This window comes from Podarcis erhardii (genome assembly GCF_964252035.2).
Source record: "Podarcis erhardii genome assembly, chromosome: 14".
Taxonomy (NCBI): Eukaryota; Metazoa; Chordata; class Lepidosauria; order Squamata; family Lacertidae; genus Podarcis; species Podarcis erhardii.
The window spans coordinates 32,111,947-32,128,565 of NC_138503.1; the positions used below are offsets into that span (position 1 = coordinate 32,111,947).

The 16,619-nt window shown below is 46.4% G+C and overlaps 1 protein-coding gene across 1 annotated transcript in view; it reads left to right on the forward strand.

Annotated features, from left to right (window-relative positions):
* The window catches only part of LOC309329692 (uncharacterized protein), a gene marked incomplete at its 3' end in the record, with an annotated part of 64,179 nt that overhangs the window by 38,056 nt on the left and 9,504 nt on the right, over positions 1-16,619 (forward strand). Inside the window, exons 37-52 of the mRNA XM_081840707.1 lie at positions 205-305; positions 2,792-2,910; positions 4,787-4,954; positions 5,275-5,486; positions 6,625-6,728; positions 7,618-7,736; positions 8,336-8,503; positions 8,804-9,000; positions 10,456-10,559; positions 10,850-10,968; positions 11,465-11,623; positions 12,663-12,871; positions 13,458-13,561; positions 13,706-13,824; positions 14,213-14,386; positions 15,330-15,532. Coding sequence (XP_081696833.1) covers positions 205-305; positions 2,792-2,910; positions 4,787-4,954; positions 5,275-5,486; positions 6,625-6,728; positions 7,618-7,736; positions 8,336-8,503; positions 8,804-9,000; positions 10,456-10,559; positions 10,850-10,968; positions 11,465-11,623; positions 12,663-12,871; positions 13,458-13,561; positions 13,706-13,824; positions 14,213-14,386; positions 15,330-15,532 — 2,379 coding nt within the window. The remainder of the gene's footprint in view (positions 1-204; positions 306-2,791; positions 2,911-4,786; positions 4,955-5,274; positions 5,487-6,624; positions 6,729-7,617; positions 7,737-8,335; positions 8,504-8,803; positions 9,001-10,455; positions 10,560-10,849; positions 10,969-11,464; positions 11,624-12,662; positions 12,872-13,457; positions 13,562-13,705; positions 13,825-14,212; positions 14,387-15,329; positions 15,533-16,619) is intronic.

Genomic DNA, 16,619 nt, shown 5'->3' on the forward strand with positions numbered 1-16,619 from the left:
AAGACAGCACCACTCTAAGGCCAAAATGGACAAGACAAGAAAAGAAAAAAAGCTTGTTGCATCGTGTGCACCCAGAATAACCTGGGGTGCAGTTCTGTGCGGGTGAAAAGCTTGCCTAGTGGTTAGAGTATTAACTGGGTTTGCCATTGAGAAGACATCTAGTTCTGGCTAACAGTGACATTGTCTGCCCCTTTTGCTTCCCAGATTGAAAGGTTTCAACAATGTTTTTGCCAACATCCTGCCTGGAAAGGCCGTCAGTGTATTTGGATTCAGCAAAGCTTTTTTGACTACAAAAATCAAATCAGGTAACACAAGCCCTTTTAAAAAAATCTACCTACCTACCTGCCTAGCTATCTATCTGAATCAATCAGGGCTGTCGCTTCATGAAATAGATAACAATCATATTCAACTAATCATGGGATTTAATAGATCCATTCTTTAGTTAATCACATCTGAATGAATGTGCATATTACTGGAGTCATAGGGGAGGCATTTCCCCCATTCTTTTGAGATGGTAGGTCCATGTGTGGAAACCAGATGCCATTGCAGAAGAGGTTTTCTCCTGTGCAAGAGAGGTAGAGAAGGTTCCTGCCACTTGTGGGTTTGGAAGGTGAGAGCAAGAGAACGCAAGGAGAGTCCTGCAGGATCAGGCCAAAGGCCTATCTAGTCTAGCAACTTGTCCTCACAGTGGCCAGGCAGATTCTTCTTCTGGGAAGCCTCCTGAGTGCCACGGACACACTCCCTCCAATTGGGATTCCCAGCATTTTGGTACCCAGAAGGCATCCTGCCTCTCACAGTGAACATAGCCATTGTAACTAGTAGCCATTGATAACCTTCTCCTCCTTCATGGATTTGCCCGATCCTCTTTTAAAGCCACGCAAGTTGGTGGACACCACTGTCTCCTGTGGCAGTGAGTTCCATAGTTTAACTGTGCACTGTGAGAAGCGATTCTTTCTTTTGTCAGTCCTGAATCTTCCAGTCCAGCTTCAGTGACAAATACAGGTGAAGCTGGAGTGGTTAGGATTTTTATGAAAGCCTTTCTCTGTAACTGCACCCAGACTGCGGAACTCCCTTCCTTCATGAGGTCTGCATGGTCCTCTTCGGTGTCAGTCTTCTGCCACTGAGCTGAAACCTTTTAAGAATTTCTATTATTTAGATATTTGCCAACTTAGCATTCTTAATAGCTGGTTCTACTGCTGTTGTTTTTTTTATTCTGTTGGGAAGATGCCGCCATGTATTGAGTCAGACCATTTGTCCATATAGCTCAGTATTGTCTACACTGGCTGGCAGCTGCTTTCCGTGGTTTCAGGCAAGGGACTCTCTCCTTGCCCTACCTGGAGATGCCAGAGATTAAACCTGGGATCTTCTTCTGCACACAAAGCAGATGTCCTACCACTGAATTGTGACACTTCCTAGTTCTCATTCCAATTATGTAATTTGCTTTATGATATATTGTTGTTTCAAAGTGTGAAAGGTGCCTTGCATGTGGTTTTCAGGGCAGGATGTAAATTTCCTAAAATCAAAAGACAAATAAATATGTGCTCTAATCATGATTGACAGGGTGCCGTTGGTTTTTAAGTCTGCTGCACAAAAGCTCTTTAATCAATTAGTTCACTGGCCAAGCACTGTAGCTCTGAGAGTTGTTTATGTAAGGCTCTAGGTGAGGCTGGGAATGCAAAGAGCCTTTGTCTTTTTGCCATGCTTGGCTTAGCAGCGTAAAGTAAAACCAAGCCCTTGTTTTGTACACTTTTCTTTAGGGAAGGGCCCTGAAGATGTCCTTGGACTCCAGCTCTCATCAGCCCCAGCCAGTGTGGCCAGTGGGTGACGGGCAATGGGAGTTGGAGTCCAGCAACATCTGGAGGGATTTTGGTTCCCCCTCGCAGCTTTTCTGCTTGCCTACAATTAATACAATTACATCTTGGGGCAGATTCACACTGAAGGCGCATGACTCCCCCCAAGAAGCCTATTCTTTATTAAGAATACTGGAAACTGTAGCTCTGTGCAGATGAAACTTGAGTCCCCAGGGTTCTTCGGGGCAAGCTATATGCTTGGGTGTGCTTTAAAAGTGTGGTGTGGATCTGCCCCTGGTTGACTGGTTGGGAATGGGGGCTGAGTTTCCTTCTGTACTTGAGTTTTGCATCACTGTCATCATGCTCAATTGCAGCCTTAGCCTGGCACCCTCTGGGTGTTTTGGACTACAACTCCCATCAGCCCCAGCTGGCATGCTGTATGATGCTGGGGCTGATGGGAGATGTAGTTCATCTAGAGGTAGGAACTAGGGAAAAATAGGTTCTGTTCGCATTTTAATGAGAATCTGCCTACTTTACACTTACTAAACCAATATTATTATTTATTAAATTTGTTACTCTATCTTGCCCAAGGGAACGCAAAGAGACTTATAATATGCCATCTGAAACACAGCTATTGTTCAAAATTTGTGCTTCTCCAGACTTTTGATGTAGTTCTCCAACCAAACAGGGTGTACAAAAATGCATCTATAACACATCCATAAAATGCATATATTAGTGAAAATAACATTGCTTTAAATATGTGTATATTAGCCAAGACCAAATACAAAAAAAGTGCCCATCAGGAGAAATTTGTACCAAAATGTTGATCAATTTCCATGAGAGGTTTTTTTTAAAAAATCACAAATGTCCTGGGAAATATGTGGAACTGACTTTAAGATCTGATAAACAAGATATTTGTTCCTCCCTCGCTGAGTGGCATCAGGTTTGTAAAGGCTGCTGCAAATGGTTCATGGGAATGAACAGCTTCTCGCTCCTTCCAGGCATTGCATGTGGAAGGCCCACTCAGAGCGTTCAGGAGTGGCTGGAAGTCAATCTTGGGAACTTCAGCCAATATGCCCAATACCAGGACCTGCTCAGCTGGAATTTGCATTTTGATGGAGTGAGTATTTTATATCCAGGATCTGTTGGCATGGGACCTATCAGGCTTTTTCACGGTAACATTTCTTGCAAACAAGTGAAGTAATTTATGGCCAAAGTAACTTAGCAGATGGTTAGAGATTAGCCAGTTTGGGACCCCCCGCTTAGCCTTTTGTGGTTAGGAGAAAGAAGCTTCCAGCCACGCATGTAGATGTCTTCATGTGGTTGTTTCACTCGATAGAGATGAAATCCCCTCAGAAATGTACTTGCTATTTTAGCAAGTCCAATCGTTCCCAATCAGTGATGGTGGAAGTGTCATTTTTCAACCTGAGGAAATTTTCGGGGTAAACCTTCTGAGGGCTGCATGCCATTGGTGGTCGGGGCCAGAGGCAAAAACTTTGTGGACTGATGGACATGGCTCTTACTTCTGTGCAGCCAATCAAAAGCCAGAGCTCTCTATACCCTGCCTTTCCACCTTCCATCACGGCACGTAAGAGGCGGGATTGCAATTCAAGGATACATTCCAGCCAAGGAAACACACTGGAGTGGGGCACAGAGCAGGGGCCATAGGGGGCATAGTCTAGGGAGGAAGTGTGGCTTAGCAAGAGTCCCGAGGGCCATACAGGGAAGCTTGAAGGGCCCCCTCTTGGGCCTTAAATTGCCCACCCAAGATCTAAATCAGGACTTTCTAAACTTGGATCTCCAGCTGCTTTTGGACTATAATTCCCATCATCCCTGACCACTGGTCCTGCTAGCTAGGGATGATGGGAGTTGTAGTCCAACAAAAGCTGGAGCCCCAAATTTGGGAAACCCTGGCAGTCTAGGCAGTCCATTGTATCAGGGATAGGGAGTGTGAGGCCCTCTAGGGACTACAACTTCCATCACCCATGACCATTGGCCATACTGGCAGGGGTTGATGGGAGATGGTGTCTGACAACATCTGTAGGGAGATAAATGTTCCCCATCCTTGCATTATATAGACTGACCTTTGGGCAGAAAGATGGTGCTTATTTATTTATTACCCGCCCTTCACCCTAAGGTCCCAGGGCAGGTGACAACATTAAAACACATTGTTAAAGAGCAGTTTAAAACAGCTTGCAGTCACAAAAATAAGGTGGATCCTAAAAATGTGTACCTTGAGTGTCAAATGGCAGGGTAAAGCATCCCAAGGACCATACAAGAAAAGATTTATAGGGAAAGATTTCTTAATTTCCCTGAAGCTTCCCTGCAACAACACAGTATGCTAGTACCCAAATACAGTTAAACCTTGAGTTGAATGTGCTTCGGGTTGAGCGCGTTTGAGTTGCGCTCCGCGGCAACCCGGAAGTAACGGAGCACGTTACTTCCAGGTTTCACAGCTTGTGCATGCGCAGACGCTCAAAATGACATCACGCACATGTGCAGATGCTCAAAATGACATCGAACGCATGCACAGAAGAGGCGGAATGTGTCCTTTGCACACACAGACGCGCCATCACGTCTTGCGTTCCGTTCGGGATGCGAACGCGGCTCCGGAACGGATCCCGTTCGCATCCCAAGGTACCACTGTATGCTGATTCTCCAGAATAAATGGGCTGGTACAATCCCAATTAATTTCATTTGGGCTCCTTGCTCCCTCAATCCCCCAACCACACTCCCTGTCCATAACTCTCACCTCTGCTCCTTGATGACACATGAGCAAAATCCTGACCTTCCCTAACAATGTTTGTGCACATTCTATAGCTGACAATTTCCTGCTTGAGCAGTAATTTTTATGATGTTCTAGTCTCTCCTGCGTTTTGTTAAAAAATTGGCTGCCAACTCTAAACCAGAAACATAAAGAGTGCATATGTAGGCATTGCAACTTATTACAGACTGCTTGAAAAATTCGCCATCATTTGCTTAATGCTCCCCTGCAGATGGCTGTTCTGCAATCTTTGTCTCCACTGCAACTTGCATCCCTCACCCTGAAGTCTGATGCCATCAATGAAGATGAGAAGATGTGCCAGATTCTTGCAAGACTGCAGAACAAACCACTGGAAGAGATCTACCAGTATTTGGACCAATTCAACACAGATGCCAATAAGGTACGGCCTTCAAATATTTACTAAAGAAAAGCAAAACTCCAAATCAAGTTAGGTCTTTTTGCCACCCAAACTGACTTTTCCGTTCCCTCACAGAACCCACATTGCTTGCATGCATTCTATTGCTGACAGTTTTCACCTGATAAGTTAGAATGTTAATGAACCTTGCATGTATCTCTGCAGCTCAGCCGGGGGAAGATAAGCAGCAAATCACAGTCAATGGGACAGCCTCTCATTGCCCGTTATAGACAACAAAGTTAAGATAAATCCAAATAGTTAAGCAAAAGAGTTTGCTATTTTTTCCTTCTCTCTTTAAATTGCAGCTTGGAATAACGTCTCTCAAAGAGGAAGGCATAAGGCAAAGGGTGCTCTCTCATTTTGTGGAGGCGATTGGATCTGAACTCTCAACCTTCAGCCCTGCAAACTGGACTCATTTGCTGTCCACAAGGCTGCTGCTTTTCCTGCCAAGTGTCAGCGCAAAGGAATCCAAAGAGATGCTGTCTTATGTTTCCGGTTGTGATGCCTTCCAAGCTGTGTGAGTATAAACCGCCGCCGTTCTCACTGTTACAAGTTTTCAGAGGAGTGTTCCAACGTGTAAGTAACCAAACTGTGGATCCCATGTGCAAGAGGGGCGTATCAGCAAATTTGGGGGAAGCACAGGATTCGTGGAAGTACAACGACATATAGGTTGCGGAGGGCGGGGGGGACTAAATGAGGAAAAACCCTAAAGCAGCCCAATGAAGAATCAGCAAGGTTGGTCCATGGGGATAAGCAGAGTACCGCCTCACCAACCACAATCTGCCCCCAGCTAGCCACCATCTTCTTTCTTAAGACCAGTTAGGAGGGCAACACTGCCTATTAACTTCCTCCTCCTTAGTCTCAGTGCTGTCCTTGTAGAGAACTCAATAGAGAAGAGAATGGGGACAGAACCAGAATGAGCTGTCTCTGCCTGTCCTTGGCTCTGTCGCCACCTACTGTTGGGCTCCCTGCCTTCCACCCCAGCAGTCCTCATCAGCACCAGCCACCACTGTTGAGCACGCTCAGTGGGATTCTGTCTGACTCTGCAAACCAGGGGGACTGGACTGGAATATTGTGGAGGAGGGCTTGGCTGGCTTATTAAAACATGGAACAGTCCACACTGCCATATGGTCTCCTTTCTGGTGCACAGGCCAAATTCATTACTGGAAGCTTCTATCCAATGGAGTGGGAAACTGAATTAAAGGAGCAGGAAGGAGATTCATGTCTGGAAACCATGTCTGGAGAGAAAGAAGCAACCTATGGTTCAGGCTCCTCCAACCTGGTGCCCTTCAGATGGTTTGGACTACAAATCCTACCAGCCTGAATCAGCATAGCCAATGGTTGACCACTGAGAACTAGTGATGCTGATGGGAGTTGTGCTTTCCAGATTCTTTGGATTACAACGTTGGGGAAAGCTAGACCATAGTTTTTATGAGTGTTGAAGATGTTGTGATAGATACATTGTGGCTGGTGGTGGACATATTAACTATGAGAACTGCAGGAAGTCATCACTTGATGTTGCACTCATTAGGTCAGGGGTAGGCAGCCTGAGGCCCATGGGCCACAAGAGGACCACAGGAGTCGTTTAACCGGCCTGATCCAGAAGGCTGTTCTGCTCTTATGCAGACATTTCTGACACAACCTTTTATCTTCAGGGTGTCCTCGCTGAGCCAAGTTTACTCTGCAATACTACCAACCAACCAACTAGGCGTCTACAGGACCTTGTTTTCCTACCTTGACAACCAGCACAAGACCACAGGTAACTCGGTAGCACCACTTTAAGTTTGCAGTTCAGGGGCCATGGATTGGAAGTAGGGAGAAAGCTGATCCAGTTGATTTCCATTTCAAGGCATATCTTCCTAATTTAGTGCCTTCATTGCATATCTTTAAGAACCAGACAAAATGTTCCTCTTCAACAGGCCTTTGGGTGATTATATTGTAAACCACCTTGTGATATTCAGATGAAGGGCGGTATCGAAATTTAATTATTATTAATAGTAATTCACACTTTCTGAAACAAAACGAGAATGAAAATACTGCAGTCCTTTGAACAATACAGTGCTCCAACCAAATCATGTAGGAAAAAATGCAGATGCCGGAGTAAAGTATGTATAAAAATTCACGTATTCATGGAAAATAACAGGCAAAAATGCATTATATTTGGGAACATTGCTTTACCAAAAAAAAGAAAGGGTGTATATTAGGCAGAATTACACACAAGCATGTATATAGGGGAAACTATTCTCCCATATATTGGATTTTTTAAAAAATAATTAAATTACAAACTGAAATGGAAATATGGCAAACTAAAGATTGGAAAAATGAAAGGCTGAGGGAGACTGAAATCAACAGATTCCTTCATCGCTAGCCATGGGCAATGTGTGACGCCAGGATGGTGGGGTCTAGGTACTTTAGAGAGCCGGTGGGGAACAGAGGTAGAGGCACGAGCCCCTGGGAATGGGCCCTGAGAGGGATCCAGCAGGGAGGTGGGCACCTAGGGGAGAATTCATTCCTCTTGAGTAGGAATAGAGAGATCAAACCCACCCAGTTTTGAATTCTTGGCCGAATGAGTTGCCACCTGCAACTATGTCAATGAATCCCACATGGAGCCCTGTTCAGAAAGGCTTGTTTGTTTACCGACATTGCAGGATCGGCGTGTACCTCCAACACCGGGGATTCGGAGGCATGGCTGCAAGATAACCTGGGGCCTTTCGCAGCTCAAGCTCCTTATGGCGATTTCACCACGCTGATGGCCACGTTCAATGGGGTACGTTGCAGAGGTTGCCTTGTGTTGATGCATAATGCCCACCCTGTGCTCCAGAGCCCCAGCCCCACCAAATGATTAGGAAGTCTGTTTTGCGTTAGACTCCTCCTGAAAAGGGGAAGAGGGCAGAGCAGTTGCTTTGCATACAGAAGGTCCCTAGCGCCTTCAAAGAGTGGCAGGATGAGACTCTTGCCAGAGAAACCCTGGAGTGCTGCTGCCAGTCAGTGTAGACAATCCTGAGTGAGCTGGGTCAGTGAGAGGTCAGTTCTGCGAGTTTTCCACAATCCACACTTGCAAAAAGAATAATTCTTCATTTCAGGAGGGGTGGAAGTGAATATTCTGCACAACAGCCCAATTGAGAAGCTTCATCCCACACATGGGAGAAGGAAAGGGCTGCCTACCTTTCTCCCTCCCCAAATCTTCTAAAGCAGTCTTCTCCGATTGGGTATCCTCCAGGTGTCTTGGACTACAATTCCCATCAGCCCCAGCAAGCATGCTGGTTGGGGCTGATGGGAGTTATAGTCCAAAACATCTAGAGGGCACCCGCTTGGGGAAGGGTTGAAGAAGTCTCTAAGTATGTCCTCAAATGTGTGTTTTTACAGTTTGATGTCCGGGGCAACCTCACTGCCACCCAATTGGCTCATGTCTTTTTTGCCTCTGGAGCCCTGGATGATCCTGATAAAGTCAGCGCCCTTCTGGAACCTTTGGAGAACAAGGCTGTTGATGACGTCCTTGCTTTTATGACAGAGTTTGCAGCCTTGGCTGCTCAGGTGAGTTGTCTTTTGTTAGCTTTGGTTTATATCCATTCAATAAGATCCCTTTAATTTCTTGAGCTCTCCTGGTGCTGCATCCTTCACTGCTTCTCTGTGGGGACATCTGAGGCCCAGTGTGGCGTGGTGGTAAGAGTGTCGGACTAGGACCTGGGAGACAGGGGTTCAAACCCCCACTTGGCCACGAAGCTCTGTCTCTCTGCTATTCTTCTCTCCAGCACAATCACATTCCTCTGTGCTACTCTGGCCGTTTTGAAGGCTGGGGCCATGACCTGTTCCTTCTGTGTTTCTGGTTGGCAGAGCGGCGTGACGTTCCTGGCAAACACGGAGGTGAGGGACAAGATATTTGGCGCCATCTTCAGCGAATTACAGAGCCTGCTAACCTCCCAGTACAAAGACTTGTTCCAGAAAACATTGACCCTCGTGCTTCCCAGCATCAACGCCACAGCCCTGGCAGCCATTCCACAGAGCATCCCCTGCAGCACTTTCAAAGCCATGTGAGTCTTCAACCATCTGCAGGTTTGCCAGGAGGGGGCAAAGGAACCAGTTTCCAGGCCGCTTTAAAGTGCTGGTTTTGACTGATAAAGCCTTGTGTGGTTCAGGATCCCAGTACGTCAAAGACAGCCTCTCCCCATATGAACCCAGACCCTGTGATCGCCATCTGAAGCCCTTCTTCATGTGTCCCCTCCATGAGAGGTCCAGAAGGTGGCAATTTGAGAAGGGGCCTTCTCAGTGGTGGCTCCCTTCTTGCAGAAGGCTCTCCCCAGGAAGGCTCACATGGCATCATCGTGACATATCTTTAGGCACCAGGCAAAAACTTTTGCGTGGACAGGCGGAGTCCCCAGATCCCGAGTGGTCCCCGCGTCATGTGGAATAACGACTCTAGACAACGTGCTATGGGATTAAATTGGCCACAACTTTATTAAATTTCAAATGTGGGTAGACCTTGGCTCAGGCATTGGGCGTTCTCCCTCCCTAGTCCCCAGCCGGGGACCTAGGGAGCATCAGGGTTATCCAGTGTGTGTGGGGGGGATGGGCCGGCTCTGGAGAACATATGTTCAAGCAGAGATAGCCGCCCCCGTTACGCCGCCGCAGGGGAGAGCAATGACGACCTTTCGGCGTACGGCCAAAGCCTCCCTTCAAAAACCCCTTTAACGGGGAACCCTGGTATCGCCGCCGCAAAGAGGAAGATGGACTAAAGGATTCCGCCCAAGGCCTGATACCGCCAAAGTTGTGACGTTTTGCTATGGGAAAGGCGAAACCTGCCAATGCAGGGAAATTCCTTTCCGGCCCTTTAACAGCGACCTTATCGTAGCAGCGCCCGCATACCTGTGGAGACAGGTTAACCTGCAAAACCTATGAAGAAAAGTTAACCTGCAAAAGAAGACATTAACTGAGGGTGGGTAGGGTGGGAGAAGCTCTGGAGCCAAGTGAGGATTAACAATTAAGATCCACCCTCTATTGTGTGGGCAGGTAATCCCTCCCCTTACCTGGCCTGGTTTCCCTGGCAACACTTCCCCCAGGTGGGATTGGACAACTCGCTGGGGTAGGCGGGGACCTCCAGGTATCCCACCTGAGGGAAGGCAAAGCCTATGCTGATGGGGCCACTCCAGATCCAGGGCTGCACGCGTCCACGCAAAAGGCGCCCCCCGTTTTAAGTGGGGAGCGGTCATTGTTTTCTGCCAGACCATTGGCTTTTAATCATCTGTGGCCTTCTTGAGTGGGTGGGGCTGTTTTAATCCTGCCTTTTAAAAATAAGAATGAGTTTTAGATTTTTCTGTTTTGTTCAACACTGGTTTGAATGCACATGTTCTTATCGTAAGTTACTTTTGTAAGAAAAAAGAAATCTAGTAAGTTTAAATCATCATCACCATCATTATCAGCAAACAAGAGGTTAATTGTTATAAAGACTTTAATACGTTTCCCCTCCTGTTCCTTCCTGTCCCACCCAGAATGGCTGGTTTGGATGGCAGCTTTCGACATATGTCATCAGACAGTCGTCGAGATGTCTACAACTTTGCCAAAGGCTACCTGATGACCAAGACGTCTCAAGGAGGTAGGTGTCAAAACCAGAAGGTGTTTGCTAGGTGGGTGTAATTGCTGTGCTTGCTTCCCAGCTGGCAGGGAGCACTGTTGTTACTGGAAGCAAAGATGGACCATTGGTCCAGTTCAGTATAAGGCTGTTTCCTCTGCTTCTTCACCACTCACAGCAGCTGGATCATGCCCCCAGTGCAAATGGAATATAGTGTGATAGCATATTGCAAGGAGTCACTTTTTCAGGAAAAGGGGTCCTGGATGCACGAAATGATTCTCCAAGAGTGATTTTTTTTCTTTTTTCCATTCCAGGAGATCCCTGTACTGAGAATACTCGGGGCAGCTTGGGTTGGTTAACAGCCAACCTTGGCTCCTTCAGCTCATTAGCCAGTTATAAAGACTTGGTTGCCATTAATGGAGATTTCCACCCGGTAAGTGACCTTGCTGAACAAGAGGCAGGGGGCAGAGGCTTATTCATGACTTAGCCAAAAGTATTGGGGGGGGGGGTTGAATTCATTTCATATTGAAAGGCTAGCCTAGTTAATTTGCCCTTTTCTAAAACAATACAAGAACCAAAATGTAGCCGCCCTTTGAAATTTGATCCCTCCGAATTTTGCAGTGCTCTCTTCCAACCAACCAGCGTTTACCAGAATTCATATTTAAGGGGGAATTGTGCATTAAAATGAATATATTAGAGAAAATAACATACAAAAATACACCGTGTTAGGGGAAATTGCTTGGCAAACACGCACATTCATCAAAACTGTCTGTTGGATGAAATTCGTACTAAGAATTTTTTAAAAATGCAGAAAGCTGAATTGAAGATGGTAAAAATGAGGAACTGACAGAAACAAAATTGACAGATCCCCCTGTCCCTGCTCCGCCGACAGTTTCCTTTGCTAAGAACCAGCTTTGCTCATTCTTTAGATGGATGCAGTTGCGAGACTCACACCATCTCAATTGGCTGAGTACACACTGGCAAGTGATGCCCTGCGCGACAGTGAGAAAGCCGGGAAGGTCTTTGGCTCCCTTGATTCACACAACATTGGAGAATTCATGGATGCTTTCAATGCGGCTGCCCAACAGGTTTGCAAGACTCCCCTCTTCCTCCCCTCTGCCTTGTTCAAAGTGCAGCAGCAGGGCTCATTCAGTTTGTTACTTAATTCTACTAGTGTTAACGTCAACCAGCCAACAGAGAATGCTAGAGGTATTACTAAGCAGCTAGGTAGAGTGGTATGATATTCATGTGATCTGATTGCCTGTGTAGTTCTGGGGGAGTTTTTCCCTCTTTATGTTTTGTTGAATGTCTCCCTGCCCTGTACAAGGCCTCAACTGAAAGACAAATGCTCTCTGTCGTTTCTTTTCAAATTATACATAGTTTTGGTTCACTTTGCTCAGTAAAGTGTTATCATGACTTTTATCTCTGGACTCTGTTGGCATTAATCAAGTTACTTTGCTAACACATTTCCCTATTGAAGGTTGCTCCATTAGAGTGATGGGCTATTGCCCAACAGCCTTACTTCAACCTCCCCAACCTGGTGCCCTTCAGATGTTTCCGACTTCAGCTCCCATCAACCCCAGCCAGCACTGGAGGGCATCAGCTTGCCAATGGCAGCCATAGATCATGCCAGCTGGGGCTGATAGGACTTGCAGTCCCAAACTTCCGGAGAGTACCAGGTTGGGGAAGACCATTATACAGGCTAAATAGAGGGCCTTCTCTGCGTTGGCACCTCAGCTCAAGAACTTCCTCCCCAAGCCCATTTGCTTGGTGCTGCCTTTGGTAAGCCTATCTTGTTGAATTAACCTCTTACAGCAATGACTATTGGCGTGCCTTCAGCTGCTGTCTACTGATTTAGTTGCAGATTTGTTTTATGCTGTGCCATTTCATTTGTGCGCCTTTTCCTTAACTGTGTTTATTGCTGGTCATCTACCCCAAGGGTATCTAATATGGTCTCCTCCAGATATTTTGGACTACAGCTCCCATTGACTGATGATGGGAGCTGAGGTCCACAACATCTAGAGGGCACCTAGTAAATGGTACACTTTGACATTAGGGTGTTAGTTAGCTAGGTACACCTGTCCTCCTAACGCTGTACCTTCTGTGCCTTTTGCTTTCTTCTTAAAGCACCAGCTCACTCAGTTGCCCAACTTGGAGACCAAACGGTTCATCCTTGGCGAGATCTTCTGCCACTTGAGTGGCGTCCTGAAGCTCTTCACCACAGAGGACTATGCTGCCTGGTTTGGGCAAAGGCTCCCTCTCTTCCTGAGCAGTCTTGATGCCCAGAACCTCGGCTTCCTGCCCAGTGACATGTCCTGTGATTCTCTGGCAGCCATGTAGGTACCAACTCTATGCCTATCCCAAGGTGGGGGTGATGGCGGCATCATTTGGCGTGGCCCAGCAAAGGGTGAGGAGAGAAGTCACAGAAACTCAAAAACTGCATTGCTCCCAGTCAGGCGGTTGGTCCATCTAACTCAGTATTGTCTACACTGACTGGCAGCTGTTCCCCAGGGTTTCAGGTGGGAATCTCCCCTAGCCCTACCTGGAGATTGAACTTGGGACCTTCTGCATACAAAGCAGATGTTCTGCCTACTGAGTTCTGCCCATTATCATAGGAAAGGGCCTTATACTGAGTCAGACCATTGGTTCATCTGGCTCAGTATTGCCAACAAAGGCTGGCAGCAGCTCTCCAGTATTTCAGACAGAGAGTCGTTCCAACCACTGCCTGCAGATGTTGCAGATTGAGACCTTCTGCATGCAGAGCAGGTGCCCAGTCACTGGGCGATGGGCCTCCTCCCCAGTTGTCCGTGGAAGTTGCTTTGCTGATCCAAAATGCCTCCCCCTAACTTCACTCCTCCCTTCTTCTGAATCTCCAAACTGAGTATTATTACTTCGATTACAACCTCCTTCCTAATCTTGCAGAGTGGAGGGTTTAAATGATCACCATGCCAACAGCACATTTGAAAACCCAGATGATATATTCTCCTTCATAAAGAGGATTCTTGAATTCCAAGAACAAAATTCAGGTAAGCAAAGGAAGCACATCTCCTCCCCACCCACCCCAAGGAAGACTTTACCTTCTACCCACCCCTGATGAAGACCCTCTCCAGAATGTTGAACCTCAGAAATGTGCACCTGCATTTCTAATTCTCTTTATGATTTTGCCACAGGTTCTGCCTGCACTCAGGGGGCCTCCACGGACCAAGAGTGGCTGAGCAAATTCTTTGGACCCTTTTCTGCCTATGGCTCCTACTCAGATTTCACTGCACTGAAAAGCGACTTCCATGGGGTGAGAGCGGCACAGACTTTGGAGTTTAACGTTTGTGGTGTTCTTGACTCTCGGCTGGTTCGGGCATAACACTAACTCATGGGTCACCAATGTATTGCCCTTGAGGCCTTTCCTTGGTGCCCACAAAGCCTCTAAGGGCCCCTTCCCCATCATTGCTCCCCTTGGGCAGTTTAGCTTTAATAAGATCACTCAAGGAAGAGTTTGGAAACTTTCACTTCCTTTTTTTAAAACCGCAGTTTCCTGTGTCACCCAAACCTTGGTAAACTGTGGTTTAATCTGCACCTTACTGACTCAGTGACGATTGGAAGCTTGGGGTGTTTGAAGAGTTCTAGATTCCGAGCTTGAGCCTGCTTTCCATCCAACTCCAGCTCTGTGTTTCCAAATGCAGGTGGATTCCTTGGACCTCTTCTCCGCCAGTGCCTTGGCTCAGTTGTCCACTGAAGGTCACACCATTTACAGCAGCTCAGCCATGGTGCTCGTCTTCCAAGCCATCCAGAGAAAGAAGGAGCCAGAGCAATTCCTCAGCACGTACCTGGATGAGTTCAACACCCTGGTGCTGAAGGTAAACAGAAGCTTGTTGACAGACTTTTCCTCCGGGGCTGGAAACATACTGTGATTTTCTGCAGTGTAACTGGAGCACTGGTGGTCAACTCCAATGGGAATGCATGGTCTGTGACCTTTGGGGTAGCTGGGAATTACTCCAGAGCAGTGGATTTCAAGCTATGTAGCACAACCTTCACCAGGATGGGGCCCTCCTGATGTTTGGGACTCGAGATCACCCTTTCCAATTTCCTACAAACTTTCAAAACTCATGTAATTGTCAAGGGTTCTCATTGCTAGCCCATTGTTCTCCATTGTGTGAAACGTTGTCAGCTGATTTCATTGATCCTTTTGGGTGTAGTTGCAAAATCAGAAGTGCAGGGTCCCTTCATGATACCCAGTCACACCCCCTTCTAAGATTGTACAACAATCTTATAATATTAAACAATTAGAGTTGCATTATAACAATCAATGCAGATCTCCATTGCCCTTCAGCTACATTTACTATTTTCTGTGCGCTTACTTGGGCAAATGGTTTGGAGTGCTCCAATATCTTCATTTGGAGTGACTTAGATTGTGTTTTCCTTGAAGTTCCATTGTACGTAACAGAACTTACACACCATTCTCTTGAAACTGGAGTGCCTAGTGTTGTCAGTGTTCCTAAATGCTCAGCTTTGGAGCGTATGGAACAACTCATTGGTCTTCTTCCTGTGTGCCTTCTCCAGAGTGACCCTAGGAGCCAATCCTCACCTCCTTTCATTCTGATTGGTTGCAATCAGCACCAAGGGTGAGAAGGTTCATTCTCAATGGCTTCAAAGCTTCCCTGGTTGAGTAGCTCTAGGATGCTGGAGACAGGGACCCTGCTGCAGAAATAGTAACATGTCTCCAACACTTCTGCTTCCACCTAGAACCTGATCTTCAATGAAGTCACACTTATTCCCTGGTAATTCTGCTTCTTCCTCCAGAACCGCGGCTTGTTGAGCAATCCCAAAGTGCGGGACACCATGCTGATGCTATCGGCGGAGATCATTTTCCCACAGATTGCCAGCAGTTCCCTGGAAGACACAAACACTTGGTTCCAGAAACTCAACCTCCTCCTCCCGGGTATCAATGGAACAATTCTTGAGCTGCTACCCCTGGGTATGCCCTGCCCATATTACCAAACCATGTAAGTAGCTGGCATACATTTACCTCAGTAGTTTCTAGGTCCCTTCACATAGTTTGATAACAAGGGGTTACCTCTTGTACACATTGGTGGCTACCACACAATCTGCGTCTTGAGCATCCACCCTGATTTGTTGTGGGGGACACCAGATTCTGCTGCCTTGAGCAAGTGTTATTCCAACACTTTCCAGTGCATTTTACTATAATTTTGGGAAGCTGGTTTATTGTGCTAGATCTTCCACTCAACTTCATTTGAGTAACCTTAATTTGAATACCAGTTGCTAGAAACCACAGGAGAGCAGAGTGCTCTTGTGGTCGGGTCCTGCTTGCAGGTTTCCCAAAGGCATCTGGGTGGCCACTTTGAGAACAGGCTGCTGGACTAGGTGGGCCACTGGCCTGATCCAGCAGAGCTCTTCTTATGTTCTTATCTTCTTAATCCCCACCCCCAAAATAACCACAGTCTGGAAGCAGCTACACCCAGCTGAGGACACAAAGGCTGGTTTCATCAGACCACCTAGTTCAGCACTCTGGGTTGCATCCAATGCTAGTCCTACTCAGAGGAGACCCATTGAAATTGATGGTCATTTGGAGAACTGTTATACAAGTGATATAATGAAATTCAGTTAGAGGGGATTTGAGAAAGTCAGTTAACAATGTTATAAAAATTAGGTATTTGAAGAAGTAATTGTTTTTTGTGTTTAGTTTTTTTTGTATTGAAATGTGTCTTTATTTTGTGTGTGTTTTGTGATGTCATTTTTGTTATAAATGTGGAAAATTAACAAAAAAAATTGAAGAAAAAAGAAAGAAAAGAAATTGATGGCCATGACTATCTGAGGTTCATTCATCTCATTGGGTCTATTCTGAGTAAAACTTAGTGGAACACAACCCTCTATTTCCAAAAAGATTCCAGAGCCAGTTGCAAGCTATAGACCTCCCAAACTATTGTTTGTTCTCTGCACCTTGTGCTCTGAGGTTCTCTGCCTCTGAATATGAGCGCTCCATTTCATTTCCATGGTTCCATAAGGCCTATACTGGAGGAAGGGCAGGTTGGATGCTAGTAAATGAATATGGTGAATAGGTGGAAAACAAGT